General features: G+C 54.7%; 1 protein-coding gene across 1 annotated transcript in view; it reads right to left on the bottom strand.

Moving 5' to 3' along the window:
* WNT7A (Wnt family member 7A) overlaps positions 1-18,553 on the bottom strand; it is a 63,390-nt gene extending 44,837 nt beyond the window's left edge. The window contains exons 1-2 of the mRNA XM_003132396.6: positions 18,327-18,553; positions 13,098-13,324 (exon numbers count right to left, since the gene is read on the bottom strand). Of these exons, the coding sequence (XP_003132444.1) occupies positions 13,098-13,324; positions 18,327-18,397 (298 nt within the window). The 5' untranslated portion in view covers positions 18,398-18,553. The remainder of the gene's footprint in view (positions 1-13,097; positions 13,325-18,326) is intronic.
* Between the last annotated feature and the right edge of the window lie 1,987 nt (positions 18,554-20,540).

The following is a 20,540-nucleotide window of genomic DNA, read 5'->3' as shown; positions in this document are numbered from 1 at the left end:
GTGGAGCTCCGTGATGCTCTGACAGCCCGAGAGCTGCATGTAGAGTCAAGTGTGTGGGTGGAACCAGCGCCTGGCTGTCCCCAGCCAAATGTGGGGTTCATGTGTGAGCGAAGCTTTGTCTGTCTTGCTCCCACTGGTTGCAGCCCTCACCATGGTGTGGGAGGGAGGAATGAATGAGCAGGCCTCACTCCCGACCCTGCCCTGCAAGAAGCTGGGTGACCTGGGGCAAGTCACTGGGCCTCTCTGAACCTCCATTTCCATATTTGCCAGTTTCACCACTGGGGGGAGAGGCAGCCGTCACCTGGCATGTGGCCAGCGTATAAATAAACAGCAGTGGGCATTATACTAATTCTAATGGATGGCATCACCAGCACCAACGGGAGGTCCAGAGAAACCTTCCAGCTTCAGTTTTCTCCGTGGTCCTCCTGCCATCTCAGACATAATTACTGTCTGTTCCTCTCACCACACCTACCACTCCCACTGCCCCAACAACACAATTTCCTTGAAGGCAGTGCTCTGTCATGGGCCCTGTCAAGTCCCTGGGGACACACTTGTAGTGGGCACATGTGAATGAATAGATGGAGGAATGAATGAACATGCCAAACAGTGGCCCCAAGCCAGGTGAGCTTTACTTAGTGCTTATTACTGGCCAGGCTCCATGCTAGGAATCTAGAAAAGTGCTCTGCTCACCTATTCACAAGGAAGCCCCCCAACCGGGCTTCAGAGAGGCTCTCTTGGCCAGGCAGGTGCGGGGCAGCAATGGGCCCCACCTGTCCAGCATGACCTCCCCCAGGGCAGCAGCACAGGATCAGCCAAAAGCCTGGTGTTTGGGGGCTTTTTGGTTGAGGGGAGAGGGTGAAAAGAAAGTAACCTCTGTTAAGCACCTCCTATGTGCCAGACTCACACTTGGGGGTGCTTCCCAACAGCCCCGTCAGGCAGATGCCATTCTCCACAATGTCACAGATGAAGAAAGCGGGGCTCTTGAGAAGTAAATGGATTCCCTGAGGCCACCAGCCCAGAAACCAGCTGGAACTGGGGATCCAGGCCCAGGGTGGCAGCATCCTCACTCAGTCCCGGGCCCCCTCCCTCCCCAGCTCCTCACTGCATGAGAAAGCCCCCCAGTGGAAAGAGAGTCCCTCAGCTTAAGGCATTGACCCTCATCAAGATGCCTTTATTTCTGCCATTCATTTGTTATCAGCTACAATGCCAATAAATGGAGTTCCCGTTGTGGCTCAGCAGGTCAAGAATCCAACCAGTATCCATGAGGATGCAGGTTTGATCCCTAGCTTTGCTCAGTGGGTTAAGGATCTGGCATTGCTGGGGCTGTGGCGCAGGCCAGCGGCTATAGCTCTGATTCAACCCCTAGCCTGGGAGCCTCCATATGCTGTGGTGAGGTCCTAAAAAACAACAGCAAACCCCCACACCAGTAAATAATTTATAAGAGCCATTCGAATGGGATGGCATGCTGAGAACATGGTGTGACAGCAGAAAGAAAGTAGAGAAGGATCCTGGAGTCTTAAAATCTCACACTCTCAGCATGAAAGGCCACATTCAACTCCTGTCCACACCACCTTCACCTGCCCCAGGTGAGCAGCAATTCCTTATTTCACCTGGGGGGAACTGGGGCTGGGAGAGGGGACCTGCCCAGACAGAGCTGGGATGCAAACTGGAGGCACGTGTCACCTCTAGCCACCACAGAGGACTCCTCCAGCCCCAGACCACGCTTGCTCCCCCAGGACAACCCCTCTCGCAACCTGGGAAGCCCCTCCATTCAGGAGATTTTCTGAAGCCGTCTCATCTGTCTTACTCTGGTTGTCTGCAAGGCGCTTCTAAGGTGTCTGCTTTACTGCTGTGGAAACAGAATGAGGTGGGAGGCCCCAGGGCACATGATTCCAAAGAAGACTGGCAAAGTCATAAAATGCTTACTATTTGCCAGCCTCTTTTGTATGCACTCAGCACAGACCAACAAGCTTCACGCTGGCAACAGCCCCATGAGGTGTGGAGTGGTTTTATCTCCACTTTACGGATATGGAAATTGAGGCCAGAGAGGGATACAGTCTGACAAGGACTCAAAGCTGGTCAGCCTGGCTCAAGTCTGAGCTGCTCTCCCGCCTTAACGTCACGAGACTCACTCCAGTCTGACTGGCCCCTGACTCTTTGTTGAATCTTCCATGTGAAGCCAGTGAGCAGAGGACACTGGGATTGACTGGCCCCCTCCGGGAACAGATGTAGCCCCCTCTTGTCCTGACCACCTACCTCTCCCCGCTGCCCAAGAGCAGAGGCAGAACCTCCCTTACACCTGCCACCCCTCAGCCACCCTGACCAGGCCACATGCCCTGGTCCTTCACTCAACAGATATTTCCTGAGCACCAATTATATGCCAGGCACCGTGCTGGGGCTGAGAGGAGGGATCCAGACACCGTTTTGCTTTTTGGGGGGGACAGACAGGAAGATCACCTTGCTCAGTGGTGGCTGAGGTCTCTGTGGTCTGTGGAACAGGGTGGTGACAGGAGCACAGAGGAGCCAGCCATGAGGCTGTCTGGGGGAGAGGGGATTCCAGGCTGATGGGCAGCCCCTGCGGTGGCCCTGACCCAGTGTGGGCAGTGGTGGGGGCAGGTGAGCCAGTGGGTGTGGCAGGAAGTGAGGCTATGGGGCAGCAGAAGGTCCTGCCAGCCCCACCATCCTGCCTTGGGCAGAGGTCCCTCCTGTCCCTAGAACCAGAGAAAAATCTCCCTGAGCTGCAGACATAAAGCCCATAGGTTCCTCTTGAATGACAGGTTCACAGGGGCCAAGAGCCTTGGCTAGGGTCACCAGTGACTCAGCAAGACCAGAGGGTCAGGACCAGGGTCTCCTGGCTCCCAGCATGGAGTCCTGCCCTCAGTGCCACCACACACTCCCTCCCTCACCACCCACCTGCATCTCCAGGTAATTCTCCATGCAGAAGCACAGGTGGCTTCAGCTCAGAATGTGGGCAAGATGGGGCCTGGCAGTCCTCCCCTCCACTCCTCACTCAGCTGGGTGACCCTGAGCAATGACTCTGGCTCCCCAGCCTCAGCTTCCCCATCCGTGAAATAGGAACCACCAGGAGTACACTGCCAAGCTGCCCTGGAGATGAAATGAAACATCAGTGTTCAGAGAGGCCCAGCTCCCTAGAAGGTGCTCAGTAAAGACTGGTGTTACCACTGAGATGAACCCAGGGAGCCCCACTGACGCCCTCCCTGCATTCCAGCTCTGTAACGATCCAGGCGGGTACAGAGGAAATAAGCTGATGTCCAAGCCTGCCCGAAAGATTCCATTCCACCGCCCTGTGCAGCCACTGCAAATGGTTTGCACCGGAATATTATCTGGGTGTATTTACGGTATCTTACTGGAAACCACAAAGTGCATTGTATTTTTTTTTTTTCTCCTGCTATTTAAAGCCAATGGGTCAGAGAGTGAGCAATCTGCAGTGACACCAGCTGAAATAGATGATGATTTGGAAAATACAGAGATGGAAAAAGGTTGCTTTCGCTGGCCCCATGGCATGGCACTCGCGGCCCTCCTGGACTCAGAATGCCGCATCTGGCTGCCTCTGCGCGCAGGAACTAGGGAGCCTCTGGGTGAGCAGATGGGAGAACAGGGGTTCAGAGGCCCTGTGTCTGGGCTGAGCCTGGCTGACCTAATGGGTCTACAGAGATGAACTCTCCTGCCTCCATTCCATCCCAGCATCTCTGTTCCCAGCAAGCAAGGCCAGAGTGCACTGTTGACCCCCCATCAAGGTCAACAACCACCCCTCCCCACCTCCAAGCCTTTGTCCATGCTTCTCCCTCAGTCTGCAAAGGCCCTTCCTCTCCTGCCTGCGAGGGGAAAGGCCATGGAGCCCAGTGAGGAGGGTTACTGAAAAAGCTGGGTTTATACCCTCGCTCCACTCCCTGGCGCCAGGACCTGCGGTGAGGTGACTGACTGCTCAAGGCCTCAGTTTCATCCTCTGTAAAATGGGGATAATAAAACACCTACTCTTAAGGTTGTTCAGAAAGTTAAACAAGCCAAGGCCCCAGGCTTGGGCCGCACCTGCAAGGGATCAATAAGCAGCAGCTCCTCCTAGGTGAATTACTGGTTAACCATCTCTACTGAGAAGTGGCTCCAGGGTCTCCTCTCTAAGGAGCTTCCCAACACCCCCTCCTCAGCTTGTGGCTCCAACCCCTTCACCATCCTTATTCTGTGCCGAATTCAAAGATTAACATTTCCCACGAGGCTGTGGGGGCCTGGATTATTTATCTGCGAAGCCTCGCCAGCTGAATGAATGAATGACTGAGTGTGTAAAAGCGTCTGAGTGTGTGCGTGTCTGTCGACTGTATGAAAGCTGGCAGGGGAAAGTTATCACAAAAGACTCATCTCAAAGAATAGTGTCAGGAGAGCTAAAACCCAGGATGAACTGAGGCTTGCAAAAAAAAAAAAAAAAATGCCAACGACACAAAAAGTTCTTTGTTAGCTGCGTTCTAAGCAAGAATAGGGAGAGAATAGGTCTTTGGCTCAGGCAAGATGGCGTATTGTTAAGAAATGGCAGAGAGAAAGTGGAGCTGGCCCGCCCCTTGCTTCTGTGTCTCTCTCCCCAGAAAGGTCTTCAAATCATAGCTCTGAGCTGCCACTAGCTCATCAGACATGTGCTCCGTTCACTCTCCTGGAACGGATGGAGCCATTGTGCCAGGCACATGGATTCCCAGACATGGGATCCCAGGCCTGGCCTGTCACCCCATGGAGGTGGTGAGCTGCTGAAGTGACTGCACAGCAGGAGAAGTGGTGAACCGGGCCAGAAGCAGAAGCCCAAAAATGCATCAAGGTCCCAGGTCTGTAGACAGAGGAGGGTGGCCCCCCAGGGCCTGGATCCTAGGTCATCTGTGCCCTTCTCTGGAAAAATTCCACAGGAGAGTACCAAACAGGAGGCCATGAGTATATGAAAAAGAATGCAGCTGTCCTGAAGAGCACATTTCTTTGTTGACTATAATGCTGGGCTCCTCGAATTTTTCTATATGTGCTAAGAATTTGATGATCTTCCCACATCCTGTTTCTCCCCTGAGAGCCCCGCCTCACTTCTCTAGCCTCTTCTGCCGTCCCTTCCCCACAGCCTAGAGCCCATGCCTAGATCACTCTGGGTTCCACCTGGAAGCCTTTCCCAGCTGCTCCTCCTGCCACACCCTTCCTCTCCTGGGTCAAGATCCACTTCAGGTGACTCCTGCAGGTGGCCCTGCATGATCCTGGGCAGTGCCATCCACCACCCAGGGCCCACTCCTCTTCCATCAGACCCCCAGGGCTGCCCCTCTTTGCTGTCTGTCCCCATGACAGTGAGTGCCCCAAGGGCAGGCCTTGTGGTCAACTCGTCAGCCACTTACCACACTGAAAATGAATGAATGAGTATGAGGACACGCAGTGGTGGGGAGGGAGGCGGGAAATGATGCGTGAGCACTTAACTTACATGAATTCGACCAAATGCACTTAGGAGAAAATAAACTTAACATACTGGATGTGCAGGAATGTAAATTGGTATAGCCCCTATGGAAAGAGTATGAAGGGTCTCAAAAAATTAAAACTACAACTACCATACAGCCATTCTACTTCTGAGTATTTAGCCAAAGAGAATGAAAATGCTGGGAGTTCCCGTTGTGGCACAGTGGAAACAAATCCGACTAGGAATCATGAGGTTGGGGGTTCGATCCCCGGCCTCACTCAGTGGGTTAGGGATCCAGTGTTGCCAAGAGCTGTGATGCAGGTCATAGATGCAGCTCAGATCCTGTGTCTCTGTGGCTGTGACATAGGCCAGCAGCTACAGCTCCGATTTGACCCCTAGCCTGGGAAACTCCATATGCCACGGGTGTGCCTCTAAAAAGCAAACAAACAAAAGAAAATGCCGACTCAAAAATATACGTGCACCCTCATGTTCATCACAGCACTATTTACAACAGCTAAGACATGAAAACAACCCAAGTGTCCATCGACAGATGGATAAAGAAGATGTGGTACATATATACATGTACATATACAAACAACAGAATATTATTCAGCCATAAGAAAGAAGGAACTCCTGCTGTTGATGACAAAACGGATGGACCTTGAGGTCATTATGCTGAGATAAGCCAGACACAGAAAGACAAATACTGCATGATCTCACTTATATGTGGAATCTAAAAACAACAAAATTGAACTAAAATACTGTAGACTACTTTGGCTATGGCACATGCTCCTTCTACATGGCATTACTGTATACACATTGTATACACAAGTGAATGGCTTCCTGTCCTTGTATAGAAAACCAGGTATTTTGAATTTTATGGTTGTTTCAGGGGCTCTGGAGAAAGTAGCATTGACTAATAGAGATCTCAGCATCCACGCCCACATCAGAAACAAGAACATGCCTCCACTATGCGCTTGGGGAAGGATGCCAGCCTCAGGGGTGAGTGAATACACTGGTGGTGGATTCCTGGTTAGTCCAAAAAGCACAGCAGGAGTGTGATCCCTCTGTGAGGGTCTCCAGAGCAGTGTTTCCCAGTGTAGGTGCCTCTCAAGAGGAGCTCCACCCGATGGGCCATGAGTCTGAGGTGAGAGGAGAGTGGACCCTCCAGGGGAAGCCTGCTCAACTGCTCTCTTGTCTGCAGACTTTTCAGAGCCTTTAATACACTGGCTTTCTCTCAAGCAGGGAGTACAGAATGCTGAGCTCCCCAGAGCAGGGACTAAGGGTGGGGAGGGGTGGAGACCAGTGCTCCACTGAACAGACCAGGAACAGGTCCCCTTGAGTCATGCCAGTTGGGGGGTCTCCCATAGGCCTTAACCTGGTCAACATTTGATCCCATTTGAAGCCAATGCAAATGTGGGAGGGGAGCTAGCAGAATGCTGGGGTCACAGGGATCAAAGCAATCATGTGCAGGAATGAACATTCAGTCTGTATTTTGGGTCAGATATGAACAGCATTCACTCAAAAAAGAAAACAGAGTGCTGCCAGTGCATGTGCACCCAGGTCTAGGGCCAGAAGATGAACAAGACCCCAAGGGCTCAGAGCACTGGGCACCTGGGGTAGAGGGGAGCTGGCCTGCCTGGGGGCAAGCATTTCCCCACATGCTTCCTGAGCACCTACTGTGCTCCAGGCCATGGGCCAGGCACTGGGGCTGCAGAGACCAATGTCAGACACAGCGTTGCAAAAGTACACAATATCACTTCTCAAAGTGCTAAGTGCCAAAAGACAGCAGCCCAGGGTGACCTGCGGGAGAGGCTGTCTCAGGCCAAATGGGTAAGGAAGGCCTCCGGGAGGAGGTGGCATTTGAGTGGGGGCCTGAATACTGCTGGGGTTACCTGCCACTGCTCAGAGCTTCTCCCTTTTGCCCTTCTGCTCTGGCCCCTGCTCCAGAAGGAAGCGGGGGGGGGGGGTCTGCCCTGGTACCTGGGGTGCCCTACTTTACTGAGCCCTGCTGGCTGAAGAGACACAAGAACACCACAGCCGTGATTTATGGAGCATGTCCCAAGTGCCAGGCACCTCTGGGCACCTTGAGGGGAGTAATAAACTCAGCCACCCACAACCTGTGAGATGAGTACTATTGCCATTGCCGTTTGGTCACCATCCACAGCCAGGAAACGGGGAAGCTGGGAAGAGAACCAGCAGGTGACCTCAGAGCTGAACCATTACATGGCAAAGCACACACCAGCAAATAAATAGAGAATGTCCCCTAGAACAGTAAAGTGATGCAAAGAAACAAATGCAGCAAGGTGAGGGGTGGCAGGGGACAGGCGGTCTACACCATGTTGGGGTCCTGGTGATAGGCCGACACATGAACTGAGGTTGGAAGGACAGGCAGGTGGAGGGAACAGCCAGGGCAAAGGTTCTGAGGTGGGAAGACCTATGCTTGAGGTGGGCAGAGGGCAACAGAGCTGGGTCAGGATACAGGGCACCGAGGCCGGCAAAGGATGAGGGCACCTGTCGGCATTTTATTCTCAAAGCAACAGGAAAGGGGTACGTGGCAGGGGGTGCCATGGTCAGAGTGACAACGGTGAGACTCTTTGCTGTGTGCCGTGTGGGTGGGGGTGGGGTGCCAGGGGGCTAATATGGTTGGGTAACAAGTCTCTGAAGAAGATTTGAATCAGGAGGTGAGAAGTAGCCAGACTGGGGGACACACTGGTAGGCAGAGTCAAAATGGTGAGCTTAAGTTAGAAATAGGCCCATCTCACTGCACTAGGAATAAAGCCTGGAGCAGGTGTCCCCCATCCCCTGAGTTCATCTTTAGAGGAGACAGGCTTTGGGGACCTCCTAGGAGGGCAAAGGAACATCCTCTGATGGCCCTGATCCTACATCCTGTCAATGCTGCTGCCACCTGGCAAGAGGGCTGTGTGACTTTGATGCCAGCGCTCACCTGGCCACTCCATGGCCCACCAGCAAAACAAGACTGTCGGATATACAGTGGCATTGAGAAGCTCACATCTGGCAGGACCACACAGACAAGAACCTCTCCAGCACCACCCATCTCAGTTCTGCCACAAATCAGCCATGCGACACGGTCAGCCTCCACCTGGCTCTGGGCTGAGAAGCAGGTGGACAGACCTCCTCTCACAGTGGAGAAGACCCATGGGGAAGGGCTGCCTCAGCTCTGGCCCCCAGTCATCAATCCTCATCCTCGCCCCCACCCCCGCTGCAGCCCTTACTCCTCTCTCCTCCACACAATATGACCATGACCTGAGGGGAGAACACACAACCCCATGGGAACATGGGAAACAGGCACGAACAAGCAACACACAGAAGAAAAGCACAGCAGGTGAAAACACAGAAAGATTCTTTTAACCACATCACTTCTCGGGAACCCGCAAATCAAGATGACAGTGAAAAAGCATCTTACTCCCATCCCCAGGCAAGAATAAAGATGTCTGGACCATCCCAGTGCTGGAGGGACCAGAGGTCAACACTGCTGGCTGGGGGAGGGGCACACAGCACATTCACTGCAGAAATCAGGTCCATCCTCCCACCTCATGACCAGCAATTCCATCCCTCAAGTGCAGACCCAGGAGAAGCATGCTTGTGGGTGCCAAGAAACATGCACAGGGAGGCCCATGGTGACACTTATTGACAGAAGGTGCTTAGGGACAACCCAGAAGCCCTAAAACCAAGGCATGCACAAATGGGGTCTATTTACCACAGCTAAAATGATACAGTTAAAATGAATCAGCAACAGCTACAAAGAACAACACACATGAGCTATGTTAATAGCAAGGGGGGAAAAGTCAATTCCAAAAAGAGTGTGTGTGCCTTTCCTTTAGAAAATTAAATGCGGCTCAGACTAAATGTCCTTCCAGGGAATGTGTCAAGAGGATAAATTAGACATCAAGATTCAGGATGGAGAAAGTGTGGCTGTGGGGGGACGGGGCATGTGAGGGATGCTGACAGAGATGCAGACTCCCAGTCCACCTCCTAGTTGTTGTGTGGGTGGTAGATTCAGGAGGGGAGTTCATCCTTGTATTTCAGAAAAGACAAAGTCTGCAGGGGGCAGTGAACACCTTCTTGGGCCTCTGAGGGCCACACTGGGCCTGGGTAGCTGTTGATAAACGTGACTTCAGGTCACTTAATCCCTGGCACTTAATACCCTTGATAGCCAGCCTTTCACCTCACCTGAGGCTACCGTCCTCTGGCCTCTGGAGGCTTCAGACCTCTGTTAACTATTCCCTTAGCAGTCCAATGTCCCTACCATTGCCGGCTGTTCCCTCCACCTGGGATCCCATTCATGCACTGTACAAACTCTTCCCACCCTCAAGACCCAGATCAAGGGCTGTCCATGCCTCCCACTTGAAGTCTCACTTCTGAGCCCCCAGCATACCCTCTATGCCTCCCCCTAGAGCACAGATCATGCTGCTCTCTGGTTGCATATTTTTATGGGCTGAATTGTGTTCCCCCAAATTCATATGCTAACCTTGGTCCTAACTCTTGGTGCCTTGGAACATGACTGTATTTGGAAGTATGGCCTTTACAGAGGCGACTGGGTTAAAGGAGGCCATTAGGGTCAGCCCTCTTCCAACCTGACAGGTGTCCTTGGAAGAGGTGACAAGGACATACAGAGACATCAGAGCACATGCATGGGGGAGAGACCACGTGAGGACACAGCAGCAGGGCAGAGGGTGACTGCCTACACGCCAAGCAGAAGGGCTTCAGAAATCAACCCTGACCTTGGACTTCCTGACTCCAGGACTGTGTGTGAGCTGGCCAGCCTGTGGTCCTGGTTACGGCTGCCCAAGCTGCCTGGGAGCCTTGCGAGCAAGTGTGGCCAACAAGAGCTCTGCTGCCCGTAGCCTTGTGACGGTTTGGAATGGACACCCAGCCTGAAGTCAGGCCTTCTTCACTGATTCAGTCAGGGTGGGTGGCAGGGCTCTCACAGGTGCCACCACAGAAAGTCAGCTCTGTCCTGCAGGGCCTGATAGACTGGGAGACTAGACCAGACTCCTAACTCCTAGCCTTGTTCCTCTACTCCCTTGCGCTCCATTTACCAGAGGGAAATCCAAACCCCTGACTTGGCTAGACAGATGTCATATTGTCCATCTTCTGGCTCCTTTCCTGACTTTCACTGCACTCTGGCCACATTGGCCTCACCACTTAAACCACCAAGCACATTCCTGCCTCAGGGTCTTTGCGCCTGCTGCCCCTCTTTGTCTTTCCCCAGACATGTCTGTGACTCACCTCCCAGACGCCATTACTGACCACACTGGCTGAAAAGGCAGCCTCCAGGTACTGTGAGCTCTCGAGAAATTTTTGGTGAATGAATGAGTGGATGAATAAATGACAGAATGAAGGAATGAATGAATTTCATACCCACTCTTTAGTGAAACCTCCAGAATTCCTATTAGATTGAATCATACGATATTGCTATTTTTGTGAGTCTAACACCGTTGACTAGAGGCAATTTCATATGGTCCAACCTTACCTGGGCAGCCATGCCCATGCTCAAAATTCCCCAATCACTCCCACTAGCTAGAAATTGAAACTGCTCAGATTGACCCCACACATCTTCAGGCTCCAGCTCCCACTCCCTTCCAGGTCTTCTAGGAAGGCTCCTCATTTTGCTTAAATCCTCTAAGTTCTGAGGTCACCTCTCCTACCCGTGCCCTCCTCCTTTTTTTTTTTTTCCCCCTTTTGCTTTTTAGGCCCACCCCTGTGGCATATGGAAGTTCTCAGGCTAGGGGTTGAAGCAGAGCTGTAGCTGCCAGCCTACACCACAGCCACAGCAACACAGGATCCAAGCCGTGTCTGTGACCTACACCACAGCTCACAGTAGCACCAGATCCTTAACCCACCGAATGGGTCCAGGGATCAAACCTGCATCCTTATGGATCCTAGTTGGGTTTGTTAACCACTGAGCCACAAAGGGAACTCCCCATGCCCTCCTCTTGAAGAATGCTCCTTGTCCCAGGCTCTGCCCCTGCTCAGGGTGGACTGGTAGTATATACTGAGCAGTGGTATTCCCGGCCTCAGCCTGCATTGGCCAGCTTGGGGGGCTGCTGGACAGCAGAGCCCTCTTGTTATACCCCGAAATGCACTACTACAATGCCACCAAGGCCAGGCTATTCCGAGACTGCAAGCAAGGCCGGGATCAGCCCAGGACTGGGAGACCCTACTTTTGCTGACTTTGGGCAAGTGCCCCCCCATCCCTCCTGCCCCCCGGAGACACGGTTTCCTTATCTGTAACATCTTTATGTTGGCAAAGACACAGCTTGAAATAATGCCAGAGCCCAGGCCTGAGTCTCAGAAACAGGGGGAGGGGTATAAGCAGGAAAAGGTAGGAAAACCACAGGGGAGGCTCACAAGATGGTGAGAAAGGACCTGGGGCAGAAGGAGTGTGTGGTGCCAAAGCCCCAGAGCAGAATCCAGGGTTGTGTGTTTGGCTGATGCTGGGTGGGCAAGGGGGACAGGGAGAGGGAAGCAGCTGAGGGCAGAAGGCAGCCGGGGACCAAGGAACAGTTGGGATTTCATTCTGAGGCCAGGGGGAGCCTCCAAAGGTTTTAAGCAGAGAAATGACAAGATCTAATTTCCATTTATGAAGAACAACCCTGGCTGTGGAAGGACCTGCAGGATGGCTAGGGGGCCAATGGGGGGAGGGGCAGGAGCCCAGAGGTGCCAGCTGTGTGACCAGAAGGGGAGGCAGTGAGGACGTGGAGCAGTGGCCAGATTTGGGGTGAATCTTCAATAGGAACTGGGTTTGCTAATGTCAGGGCAACTGAAGGAGAAAGAGAACTGGGGGGGGCCTGGTGAGCAGTTGAGCAGGTCCAGTCAACCACTGCAGTCCAATGACCCGAGGCTGACCACAATTTCAGGAAAGTTCATGGTTGAGCTCAGAAGTGAGCCTGCAGGGTTCCCCATCCCTCAGTCCAGATGGATGCAAGCAAGAAAGGACACAACATGGCCTTCCCTGCACAAGCCGGGGCCTCCCAGCAACAAACACACTTCCCATGCCCTTTCCACCAGGCTTTTCTCACAATTGCTTTGGAAAGTAGATGTGTGGCCCAATACTTTGCGTGTGTGTGTGTGTATGCATGTGCACGTGCACATGTCTGCATGACACACCATTCCCACAAAACAGAGGTTGGAAACTCAAATGCCCACAAAGTTGCCATGCAAGTCACATAAGGAAACTGGGTGGCAACGGGGAGTGGTGGGGACTGTGGTAGCAAATGGGCTGCTCAGGTTCCAGCTAAAGGAAGCTGTGTTCTCAGCTTTAGCCCATTAGAGTTATGTGGGCACAGGTGTAAGCAGTAGCTCTGCCAATTTTGCAAAAGTCAGAGGTTCATGTTTTCAGGTGAAACAGATAATTGTAAAATTTGGGCTTCAATTTAGAAAACAGTATCAGTGCTGTATCAGGCATTTAGCATTTGGGCCACCAGCTTCCGGCTGGCAATGCCACCAGAGCACCTGGTGGTGTGGCTTCAAATCAGACAGCTGACCTGCAACAGGAGAGCTGAATTCAAAGTGCAGCACCTGTAGGATCCCATGCCTGGGGCATTCCAACCTGGGGTGGGTGAGGGGTCCAGGGCACTCCCCCCAGGTATTCTGGTCTCCCCAGAGCCTAAAAGCCCCTGCGGGGGATGTCTGGGGAAGCACATACCCACTTTGAGCTCTTTTCCGAAGACGGTGCGCTCCCCCAGTGCCGAGCAGTTCCAGCGGCCATTGCGGAACTGAAACTGACACTCGTCCAGGCCCATTTGCGAGCCTTCTCCTATGACGATGATGGCGTCGGGCCGGCTCTGGCAGATCGCCCGCTGTCTGGGAGCCAGGCCTGGGATCTTGTTACAGATGATGCTCGCGCCCAGAGCTACCACCGAGGAGAAGCCACTGGAACAGGGGACACAGCAAAATGAAGCGTTAGGCCAACAAGGTGGTAGTGGTGGGGGGACCTACAGGCCCTCCCAGGATGTCCAGCCCTGCCTTCCCCTGACCCAATTGCCCCAGAAGGGGTCTACCAACATTTTGGAGACTGCACCCCAACTCACATTCATTCATTTATAATTCCCATCAGAATTCATACCATATGTAAATTCACTATTTTTTTTTTGTTGTTGTTGTTGTTGTTGTTGCTATCTCTTGGGCCGCTTCCGCGGCATATGGAGGTTCCCAGGCTAGGGGTCGAATCGGAGCTGTAGCCACCGGCCTACGCCAGAGCCACAGCAACGCGGGATCCGAGCCGCGTCTGCAACCTACACCACAGCTCACGGCAACGCCAGATCGTTAACCCACTGAGCAAGGGCAGGGACCGAACCCGCGACCTCATGGTTCCTAGTCGGATTCGTTAACCACTGCGCCACGACGGGAACTCCTAAATTCACTATTAAAGAGATTTAATTTCTTTTTTAGACACAAAGATGATGCGTGTCACAAACATATTGTCCAATGAACTAAAACAGTTGCCTTTGCATCCATGGGAGGATTCAATTGAGATGAAGTTTAAAATCATGTGAAATGGAATACTGTTCCAGAATCATCTCTGTGGTCAAACTGCAAAGGGAGCCACCAAGTGTCACAGTGTCATGGAGCAAGTGCCCCTGAAATGGTGGTGGGTGCACAGATGTTTATTAAAGGGAAAAAACTGTTCCCACATGCTGTATATGTACAATGTATGGATGTATATGTGTTATTACACAAGCATCTTTAAAAAGTAATTGCAAATCCAAGTTCAAGTGCCTCATTCCTGCAGGCCAAGGGAGCATGTTCACCCTTCTCCAGACACGGCTGGTCTACAGGATGCTTATGACCAGCACAGCAAGGTTCCCATCTTCCCAATCCATCTGCTGCACAGATACACACTAGATGCCTATGAGGGACCCAGGCTCCCAGGTACCACGCTGGGAAACAGGCAAGACCCTGCCCTTAAGGGACTTCGAGGGGAGACAACACACATGTCCCAGAGCTGTGCACTACAAAGAAAATCAATGAAGCTACTGTGGGGGCAAGTGAGGGTGGGCTTGGCAGGGAAGGGAGAGAGGCTGTTTTATCTGGAGGGGTCAAGGGGCCTCCCTGGGAGGCAACAATGCAGCAGAGACCTGAATGGTCAGCAATCAGCCCTGGGAAGTTCTGGGGAAGGGTCTTCTGGGCAGAGGGAATGGAATATGCAAAGTGCTGGGGCGGGGGGAGACAAGCTTGGGATCGCCAAGGAGCAGAAAGAACCCACAGAAGCCAACGCAGAACCTGGGCTCAGGGGCGTCTAGGGAGGGAAGATGGCTTAGGGCTGGAATTTTCTCAGTGCATCAAGAAGCACTGAGGACTGGTGGCACTTTACAAGCAGGATCCCATCCCTGCAGGTCATGGGGGAGAGGACCTCAGGCCTCCACCTCCAGGAGCAGGGGACATGGGCAGGTTAGAGGTGGTGGTGGCTGGGCCTTGGCGGCAGTGGTGGGGGTGACTGCAGATGGGGCTGACCAAACTTGCTAATGGATGAAGTGGTGCTGAGGAGAGGGTTAGGGAAAGGTGCAAGGGAAAGAGAGGCGTCAGCGTGACTGGTGGGTATCTGGCCTGAGGGTGGGGCCATTTCCTAACATCAAGATAGCCCCAAAGAGGCTTCAGTGGGAACCCTGATGATGCAGGTAGCCCTCCCTTTACAGAGATGGCCCACTTGTCTGGAGTTTCCTTTTGTATAATCCTTTAAAGGTCACCAGGCATCCTTTGAAAGAGGGGACCTCACCCTGGTTATGACAATAACAGTGTCCATTTGCCCGGGCCATGGCCAGCCACTGTGCTAAGAGCCTGTTATTCCTGTTATTCCCAGGCTCAGCTATGGGAAGTTGTTCTGGGATTGGGATTTCTTAGAGCAAGGGTGCCCTGACCAACACCACAAGAGCTGCCTCTCTGAGAGCATAACTGACCCCCCCCCCCCCCGGGTGCTCCTGCCACACACTAGCCCCCTCCTGCCTTGGTCCTCTCCCTGGAAGCTCTCTTACCCCTGAGCTTCACGTGCTTGGCTTCTTGCCATCATCCATGCAACCTCAAGGGTCACCTCCCTGACCATCCCAGCCAAGGGAACCTGCCTCCCCATCCCAACCCACCTTGCTTTCCATCACAATTTGTTTGTCTCCTTAACCTTCTTGAGTATTTGTGGGTCTTCTGAGATGTGTTAATGCATGTGTTTGATTTTAATCCACAGGCTTCCTCATTACTACCTGTCTTTCTCATTAGACTGTTGACTCTGAGGACCAGGAGGCTGTCCGCTCAATGCCTACTGAATGAATAGATTATGGTGTTTCAAAAATGTCACTCAGGGAGGAGTGGCTATTACATGAAAGGTGCCCCCAGATATGCCTCGAATGCAACAGTGACCTTTTGCAGTATCCTTCCTATATGCAAAGGCGTATGGCAGGTGAGACTGCAAACATTAGCCCACATGGCCTTTGTAAACAGCCCTGTTGGGTAGGAATCACCATATCCATTTCACATATCCACTTCAGAGGGCTGAAAACCCAGGCTCCCCGAGGTTGAAACCTGGAGGCTAGCTGGATCTGAAACAGGAGCCTGGTAAGAGCTCTTGGTTATTCAGCTCAGTCACTAAAAGAGACTAACACAGGGCTGCAATGTTTGAACTATTTGGGGAAGAGGCAGCAAAGAAAAAGTGGAGATGTTCTGGCCACAAGCCAAGAGGAACCTCTGAACACCTAGCTGACCACCAGGAAATTCCTACACCAGCAGAGAGTGAGGTTAAATTAAATAACAGAGTCAAAAATCCATAAGAACAAGTCTTGCAAATAAGAGTTCGGTGCCATCTAAGCTTCCATCACCTAGCAGCTGTGTGTCCTTGGGCAAGTTACACCCCTTCTCTGTGCTTTAGTGGTCCCATGGCTAAATCGAGGATATTGATTAGACCTCACTCACAGGGCTGCTGCAAAATCAAATGTGTTAAATTAAGACATGGGAAGTGTTCAGAAGGAGCCAGGTACATAAGTCCTCAAAAAATGAGCTGCTGTAGTAGTCATTATGATTGGATCTGACTGTTACAAAGGGCCAATGCCTGAGTCATTTGAAATATCCAAATAAAATAAGAATATCACAGATGCCCTGCAATCAATCTGGGAAATGGAAGGCCTGGAAGGGACCATGGGACCTGACACCTTATGCCCATTTCATAGATGGATAACCCGAGGTGCAGAGGGCAGCAGGGCCTGGCTCCAAACTACTCTACGACTCCTTCCGACCTGGCCCTCTCCCCGCCCAAAGGGCAGCCCGGGGAGGAAGGCCGGCGCCCTCCGTGGCTCCCTTCCTCCCTCCCTCAGGGCAGCTGGGCCCCTGCGGGTCTCGGCGCCGGCGGGAGATCGCGCGGGCGGGGCGGCCGGGGGAGGTTATTTTCTGTTGTTTTCCCTTTCTCTCTCCGCTCCCAGGTCCCTCCGCCCCGTTTCTAATTAAAAAGGAGATAAAGCCGCACGCGGCCAGCGCCAATCAGCCCGACCGGCTTCCTGGATGCTGGATGCGCGCGGGGCGGCGGGGCGCGGGCCAAGATGAAGATTAAAGCAGGGGAAAAAATGAAAAGCCACACAGACGCGGGCGAATCAATAACACTTAAAACACACCAGCAGGCAGGCAGGCAGGCAGGCAGCGCGCGAGCCCCGCAGCCGCCTCTCCGCCCGCGGTCAGGGCTGGCAGCCGCCTCGTCCGCTCTGTGCGCACCTGCTAGCCGCCACGGCCGGTCAACTCGTAAAATCCAGGTTCCAGAGCTGCAGGGTGGGGAAGCGGGGGAGTGGTAGTGACAAAACACAAAGGATCCACCATACACACACCCTCGTCACAGCCGCTGCAGTGCGCCCCCTCCCCAAGCAGAGCTGGGGGAGCAGGTTGTGTGAAACCTGCCAAGGTGGCCCTTTGAGCGTCAGAACCTCTCTCCGTCCCTAAAGCCCCCCACCCCCACCCCTCTGTGCACCACGCGCATTATCTCCGAAGTACAAAGGGTGACTGGCCATGCAAATGCAGCTCCAAGACGCGTCCCGAGCGGCCCCCTCCCACCTTCCAGCCTGAGCGCCGCCCCCGCCCCACCTCCTAAAAAGGCTGGGGTGCGGCGCGGAGGGCTGCTCCGCGGACGCGCTGGCCGCCTCGGGTGCCCTGTTTTAGGGGGCGGGGTGTCCCGCCTCTCTCTGGCGCTGGCTCTGCTAGCTAGTCTCCCGGGGTGTCTCGGGCCATCCCTAGTCCTACCTTTGTGTGCGTCTGTTAGAGTAGTTGGCCCTGTCCCCTTGGCCTGGAGTAGAGTCTGGGAGTCCTGAGGGTCCTTGGAAACAGGGTAGCACGGTTCTGAGCAGTGGTTAGTGTTTTTGCCAGAGAACGTCCCTCTCTCCGGGTACCTGTTCCCTGTTCGTAGACCGGCCCCGCCTGCCACCCGGGACTGCTCTGAACTAGGAGCGGCTGTGCCCGTGCCTCTGTGTACAGAGTTCCTCTCCGGCTCTCTCTGGGGGTTGAGCTCCCTGGGAGCGGCCAGTCCGGCTGGGTGCCCCTGCTGAACCTGCTGTTCCCATGCCTTGGTCTGAAGGGTCCCTGGGAGAGGCTGACTCCTTTGCAGCAGCTAGTCTCTTCAGAATCCCCTAAGCTGGAGCGTCCCTATGCTGTCCCTGGTTTGGGGGCTTCCAGCCTCAGGCGCTCTCAGGATGGCCGGTTCCCCTGCCCGCATCTCTGGAGCTGTGCGCGCCCCTGGGGCTCCCGTCTGAGGGGGGCCTTTGTGCGCCCACCGCTCCACGCACCGCACCTACCCGGACTCTCCTGGGAGCTAAGGAAGTTGGTAGCTGGCAGCGGCTCGTGTGTGGCACAACCCTTCTCCGAGCCACGCCAACTTTGCCGGGACGCGCGTTCAAAGGGTACGAGCGGCCCTTACCCGATCCGGAGGTAGACCAAGCCCAAGCTGAGAAAGAGGTGGCCCAGGCAGCGCCGCGCTTTCCGGTTCATAGTCCCCCCTGGCCGCCGGGGCCGCGGGCTGGGCTGTGCTGATCCCGCGGGCCGGCCCTGGCGGGGCAATCAACATAGCCCGCCCGGTAGGCGCGGGCCGAGGCTTCCCGGGGCCGTCTGTAGTGCGCCCGTCCGCGCGCTCGGAGTCTGAGCCTCGCGGGGAGCGCGGGAGCCACGGAACGGGAGGAGGGAGGGAGGAGCGAGCGCAGCGCGGGGAGACGCCGGGCTGCGCGCGAGCGGCCGGTGCAAGTGTGCGAGGCGCGGGGAGTGCGGGGGCGCTGCAGCCGCCCGCCCCCGCCCCTCCCTCCTTTCTACCGTCCCTCCCCCGCCCCCTCTCCCGCCCGCCTCCCCGGAGCGCCCGCGGGACAGAGCCGACTGCTCCAAACGCTCTCGCGCTTGCCCCACGCGCTCCCGCGGCGCCCCCTCCCGGCTCCTGGGCGTGGAGCCGGTTTGGGGGCAGTGGGAGTCCTCATGACTCCCACCTGGAGCTAACTGGCAAGTTGCGGGGCGAGCAGGCGCCCAGGGACTGCTCTCGGGTTGGGGGTAATCAGGGCTCGGCAGAGAACCCTCGTGGCCCTGCCTGCCTCCTGGTCCCCGCCGCTTTGAGGAGCTCTGGGAGCTGGTGGTGTAGGGCGCATCCCAGTACCCGGTTCCACGGGGCTTCCAGCCCAACTTCAGGGGAAGGCGCCCCTTTCCGCAGGGCTACAGGCGGAAGGGGGATAACTGGCTCAGCGTATTCTTCCCCACCCTCGTCTGTTCGAGGCGGGGCGCCAGGTGGGTGTCCAGGTAGGCCAGCCTGCTCGAGAATCCCGCTCCTAGCCTACAGCCCGAGTAGGGCCGAGGCCTGAATGCTCCGCACCGAGCGGAGCGGTGGGGAACCTGAGCCGCCCGAGGGCTCCGGGCGCAGCCGGCTGCTCAGCGCGCGCTCTAGGCGACACCTGGCGGGCGCGGCAGGCGGTGCAGCTGGGCCTTGCTCGTGGGCACAGCGTCCCCACTGACCACAGGCCCTGACCTTTTCTAGCGAAGTGCACCCAGTCCCGTGGCCCAGTGGCTGTTGTACTCAAAGCTGAAGAAACTGAGGCTCAGCGATGCGAAGGTGTTTTTGCAAAGTCAGCAGGTGGTGAGCGGCAGGGACAGACTGGAAACAAGGCCTGCCTGACTTGAGTAATAGCCCCCTCCCCAGGCCTGCCCTTCCTTCTGAATTGCTTTTCTAAATCACACACATTCTCTGAAAACCACTATTCATGCGTTCATTCCCATTCTACAAATGTCTGTGCCAGGCACCGTGGTGGGCACAGTGGATTCCGAGAGGAACAGGGACAACGCCCTTCTCTCTCAGAGCTCATGGGGCAGGCAGACAGAAGTAAACAAATGCCTAATTTCAGACATCCCAGGGGCAAGTGAGGACAATAAAGCCAAGTCATGGGAGAGACAACTCTTGTTGCTGGAGGGTTTTTTATTTTTTCCTTAGTTTTGGGCTTCCCTGCGTCACATGGAGTTCCCAGGTCAGGGATCAGATCCAAGCCACAGTTTCGACCTGTGCCACAGCAGCAGTTGCTGGATCCTTTAACCCACTGTGCCGGGCTGAGGATGGAACCTGCCTCCTGGCGCTGCGGAGACACCACCAATCTGGTTGAACCACAGAGGGAACTCCTGGAGGGTTGATTTCAGGTCTGAGGAGATAGCAGTCCAGCTGAGGGCCTAGCAGTACAGAGAGGAGGACAGCAGTGCCAAAGCACATGCGTGGGCAGGAGCCCCAGGAGAGGACAGGGCCTGTGCTCGAGGAAGAAAAGAAAGGCCAGCAGGGTGGAAGGGAGGATGTGGGGGCTGCAGACCCCACAGAGCTGTGCGGACCAATTAGGAGGTGGCTTTCAGGGGGGGTTTGGTGGAAGGCATTGAGGGGTCAGAGGAAGCCTGATTCTGACTTGTGCATTCCCAAGCCACCTTGGGGAGAGTCCACTGGGGGATGGAGAAGGCCAGGCAAAGTGGAACAGACCAGAGAGGAGACTACCCTGGCCTCCAGGTGGGTTCTCTGCGTCCCCCTGCCAGAGTCTGGGCGGGTTTGTGTGGGCTTGGACAGTGGCCTCTGTGTTTACCCCGGGGAGTCCAGCTTAAGTTCCTGTAACCTGGGAGTATAACAAGA

Source organism: Sus scrofa, chromosome 13, assembly GCF_054392235.1.
Source record: "Sus scrofa isolate SSC_HxYL_T2T_F1_AM1 chromosome 13, Sscrofa_HxYL_maternal_Yorkshire_Landrace_v2.0, whole genome shotgun sequence".
Classification (NCBI taxonomy): domain Eukaryota; kingdom Metazoa; phylum Chordata; class Mammalia; order Artiodactyla; family Suidae; genus Sus; species Sus scrofa.
Note: the sequence above shows the minus strand (reverse complement) of the source record. Positions and strands in the feature narration are given on the sequence as shown.